The sequence below is a fragment of the Morone saxatilis genome, unplaced genomic scaffold (assembly GCF_004916995.1).
Source record: "Morone saxatilis isolate NCDOM2014 unplaced genomic scaffold, NCSU_SB_2.0 Contig15, whole genome shotgun sequence".
NCBI lineage: Eukaryota > Metazoa > Chordata > Actinopteri > Moronidae > Morone > Morone saxatilis.
Window position 1 is genome coordinate 2,637,098 of NW_023339707.1, and position 5,044 is coordinate 2,642,141.

The window sequence follows — 5,044 nt, forward strand, 5'->3', positions numbered from 1 at the left end:
CTCTTTTGCTCTTGAAAGGGGAGGGTGAAGTGAGCGAGTTGCAATCTGCAACTATACCACTAGATACCACTATATCCTACTCACTGGACCTGATAGCTGGCAAATGTTAGCAAAACACTAACTAGTTATCTAATATACTCATTATCACTATCTAGCAGGCTAATTATTAGCTAGCTAACAATGGATGTAGATTTGCTAGCTAGTTTGCTAGCATTTTGCTAACATAAGATTTTAAAACTGTGTGTGTGTCTGTGTGTCACTTTTATCTTTTAATCACCTTCAAAATGTGAGGATGGGAAGGGTCAGTTTTCAAGTGAAACTGTCGAGTGACATTTCTGAAACTTCTTCTGGCATTTCTGTTCTGTAAGCATGAATGGTGACAGCGAATGTTCAGCTGGGTACACAGTGACAGGTTGCTGAGGTACAGCGGCCTGACTCGGCACAATGTTGACCTCTGAGTGATCTAACATGAACACAAACACAGGGGATAAATAATACACGCAGCAAAACAAAATGATTCAGTGCCTCTCACTGATCAGTGTCCAAATACGCAAAAGGAAAAGTGTTGGAAAGGACCAGAGGGTCTTTTGATGAGCAACACTCAGCACACACACCCATACAGACACACAGGGTTGAATGGGTCTCCTGGATTAACAGCAGTGACTCAGTGTTATTGACCCCGGGGCTGTATTTTTTAACCAGTCTGTTAAACCTCTGTTTGCTAGCATTTGACTGTTTGGTGGATTGGAAGCGCACAGGGTGTTCAAGGAGACTCTTGAGCGTAGCTTGTGTGAGTCACAACTTTTCCCAAACAACACGACACACACACACACGACACAACACACACACACACACTCCCTTCCTTCCCCACCCTGTCCCGACCTATGGGGTGCAAGTCGTGAGTTGCATTACTGCTGCAGTCTGCTCTGTTCGGATGAGGAAGGGAGCTTTATTACGACTTTGTGTCTCTGCAGCTCAACTCTTTTCTTGCACTGCATTGTATTACAAGCAGCGGTTGTCCTCTCAAGTCAACCGTTTGTCGTTGTTTTATGCGATATATGGACTGTCGTGCAAAAACACACTCCAACTCTGCAGAACGTTTGTTTTATATATAATGAGATTAGTCAAGGTCATATCGCCATAGAAAGCAAGGACACACTGTCTCTCATAAGAGCAGCCGCAGTGTCTCCTCTGCTGCAGACACAGAGGGGGATGATCCAGGTTATCACACAAAACTGTGCCGTCCATCCTCTATCTCTCTATTATCCCCTCCTCATCTGCTCCTCCTGTCTGTCTCAACTTTCTCACCTTCACAAGGTCTGTGCCGCCTCCTCCTTTCATCCAATTGGCTTTCCTCTCCTTCTCTTCCCCTCTTTCTCCATCCAACCCTCCCTCTCGATCCCTATCTCTACTTGCTGTCTTGTCAGCGCAGAAGCTGCTTGCATGTCGACCTCTCTCAGGCTGTCTTTGGACAGCGATGGTGTTACATAACAGGCCTAACTTAATAAATCCTGTATGATGTGCTGTGATGTGCTTTAATCTGTTGCGACAGTGGCCAGAGAACATGCTGCCTTCCAGAGCCTACGTCACACTGCATAGAGTAGGATAGTAAAATCGTAAAACATAAAAAGAAAAATCCAATATCAGAACTATGTTACACAAAAGGAATGAATATGTTATACTGTTTTCAAATAATGTGTATTTAGTCTAAGTAACGGTATGGAAGCCCATTTCTGTCAATGTGACGAGGAAAAAAAGATTTTGTAAGTCAGTATAATGACAACCTTTTTCAAAATATTGACCTAGTATCTTAAAATAATGACTCTGAGATACTAAGTCAGCTACCATCCCTAAAAAATCCCTGCCGCCACCTCAGTTTGGTGTCAGATGCTATCAAATTTAACATATTTATTTAGATAAATAACATGTTAGAAAAACAGAATTTGATTTAATTATCTCTTATGGCCACATTTTAGACATACTAGGTTTAAATTCAATGAAAAAATACGATATATATTTGGAAAAATGTCTGCAGATTTGAAAAATATATTCCCTGTTTGATCTAAACAGCCCCAGCAGCCAATTCGATTTAAGCAATGGCTGCAGGTTTGTCCCTATTTATCCGCCCTGCTCCCTGTGTTTCATCTTCCTCTCTTTGATTCACTCAGTCTTTGATCATGACAATTCACATCACATGATACAGCAGACTGATAATTGATTGAAACTAAAGGATGTTAATGAAACAGGATTTGGAGGCATTAGGCCCATTTACTCTGAACATGTGCAGCACTCAAACCTGCCCGACATCTGTGTGTTCATGTGCACAATGTGTTTTCCTCTGTGTATTCATGCCAGAGGCCCGTACTGTTGCTTTTTTGCAATGTTGAGGTGGAGGTGATGTAACAGGGAAAGCTGTGACCCAGTGTAACATCTGCACTGTCACAGCCAATGTAAATAACTACTTTCCTTGATTAAAGTTGTATTAAGACATGGGTCTGATGGGTGCTGGAGCCTTTAACCTGGATTATTTCTCATGTATTTTGATTAGATTCAACGCAAGTACGTTGTTCAACTTGTGAATAACCAGGGGGAAATATAATGTATTAGCTGCTTCAACTGTCATTGTTAATGATTAATAAAAAATGTGCATCTTTGAATGGGGGATGAGGGAGGTTTGAGAACCACTGACTGTAGTGGGAGAGAGGACTGGAGTCAGTCAGCGTGTAGAGGTGTTACAGCAGGAAGTGACTTACAGCTGGTGCCTTGCATTTACACACATGTAGTACACAAACCCAGCACTCAAGAGCCCACTGAGTTGTGTGTGATGCATTATTGATGTGAGTAATCCTCCTCCTTTCCCCTCCACGTGCTCTTTCCTTCTGTCTCTATGCGTCTCTCTCAATCTCAACCCCACTATTTGCATTCAGCCTTTTCCAGCATTGTACCGCTTTCTGGGGTCGCAGACGGGGGGGATAAATGATAAAATTTTTATAAGATGCTCTGTCCTCATCTCCCGTCTCCAAACAGGCACATGGGAACTCTCACATCCTTACATGCAGATGAAAATGTCAGCTCCCTTTACTTACTTCTGGCACTCTCACTGGTATTTGGCCTGAGATGAGACAGCTGAGCAATGATTGGTTAGTTCTCCCTCATGGCCGGCAGGTGATTGGCTGCTGAACCCTGATGTTCTGTCTATGCCAGCTAAGTGTCAGAGCTTGAGTCAGCAGTACCATGCTGCCTGCTGAGGCATCCAGAGCCCAACGGAGAGCAGTCAGCAAGACTGACTCCTTCTCCTCCTCTCTTGCTCTTGGTGAAACCTACATATGCAGTGCTCAGGAAACTGAGAACTTTGAATAATAAATCTGATGTATTGACCAGGAAGAGCATGCACTGCCCTGAGGCTTGAAATCAAATCCAGTTGTTTACATTCTTGGTATTCATCACAGGACGTCATTTCCACTCTCTCTCCAAAGCATAAAAATGCACATTCACTATAGATTAGGGGTGTAAGAAAATAAAAAAAATATTTTATTTTGTGATATTGTATTAATTCTCAAAAACACTGTATGGATTTTTAGGGTTAAACTTCCAACAGCTAGATAGCAGTGTTGCAGACGTAAACTGAGGGCTGTGCTGTTGGATGTTACAGCGATAAATACAAATGCAGATCCGATTGTTCTGGTTGCATAAAAAGTAAACTTTTTTTAGCTCAGATTTTATTCAAACTGTGGTGTGTTTTTTATGACAGTTTAATTTACATCCTTATTATTACAGTTTTTGTCAAATTTAGATTTTTAAAATTAAATATCCATTCCAATATATCACAATATATTAAATCAGAACCCCTGTATCATGATATGTATCGTATTGTGTATGTGTGTAACTTCAGTAAACCCGGTTATTTGTCTTTTTCTCAAGCACTTTCTCAGTCACTGCTTTTGTTGACTGCTCTCTCTTCTTTGTGTGTCTATCATCTCACCGGTCGTGTCTGTGTTTTCCATCCAGGCTCTGTGTTGTGCTGAAGAACGGAGAGACACAGTGAGGACAGAAGAAGCTAAAGGTTATACAAGAGGCTGTTCGGCCCCATGTCTGCTCCTGCTCCAGCCAATCGGAGGTCTGGGTTGGGCTCTCGCCGGTGGGTAGCCAATAAAGACCTGTCATCTGTTTTTTTTCTGTCTGTAAGAAAGCCACAGTTGAAAAGAATGCAAGGGACAAGTTGCTCAAGTTACTCCTTTATGAGGGCTTCTATTTGTCAAGTGTTTCAGAGCAGGAGACCAGCTCTAAGTGGCCAGAAATTCTTAGAGAGACACAACTTTGGTCCTTTTTTTGGGATTAGGAGTAAAACTATTTCATCAAATTTCTGAACTGTGGAAATAGTGCTGAATACCACTGCTGAAGTCACCAGAACATAGAGGCAGAAACATACATGTGTTCTGTGGGAGGAGTGACATTCATTTATGATAACAGCAACACATGTTCCTCACAAATTTACAGCAACAGGGAAAATGTAGCTTTGCAGCAATGATGATTTGGGTCTGTAACAACCACAAATACAGCAGCAATAAATCAAACTTCATCAGATTAATTTCCATAAGGTGTTTCATATTGGTCATATTGTTACAGAAATGAGCAAATATTCCTTACCTGTAAATTAAACCATTCTTGCAGTTAGCAGTCCTCCACCTCTTTGTTCTCTCTCCTGATTGGATAACATGGGAACACGATACCAGAGAATTTACTCTACTACTCTACTAATTGTTTATTGCAGGTAGGAGGGACTGGGACCCATGTTACTGACTGAACAATATCAAACAAAAATTAAAAAAATACAACAAACACCTTTAACAAGGAGTGTTGTTGGAATGGCAATTGGACAGTGGAAGTGCAGCACCATTGGCACATGTGCAATACTGCACAATATATGTAACATTCACTATATCCTGACAGTAGTACATAAGACAGATAATCTGTGAAAAAATCAGGTTCCTCTGATTCCTTCTAGCGCTCCTAAAACCCTACCCCGCTTTATCGCCTATTTTAC

The 5,044-nt window shown here is 41.5% G+C and overlaps 1 protein-coding gene across 1 annotated transcript in view; it reads left to right on the forward strand.

Annotated features, from left to right (window-relative positions):
* Positions 1 to 4,088: 4,088 nt before the first annotated feature.
* Positions 4,089 to 5,044, forward strand: part of snphb (syntaphilin b) — a 17,755-nt gene continuing 16,799 nt past the window's right edge. The window contains exon 1 of the mRNA XM_035657500.1: positions 4,089 to 4,138. Coding sequence (XP_035513393.1) covers positions 4,089 to 4,138 — 50 coding nt within the window. The remainder of the gene's footprint in view (positions 4,139 to 5,044) is intronic.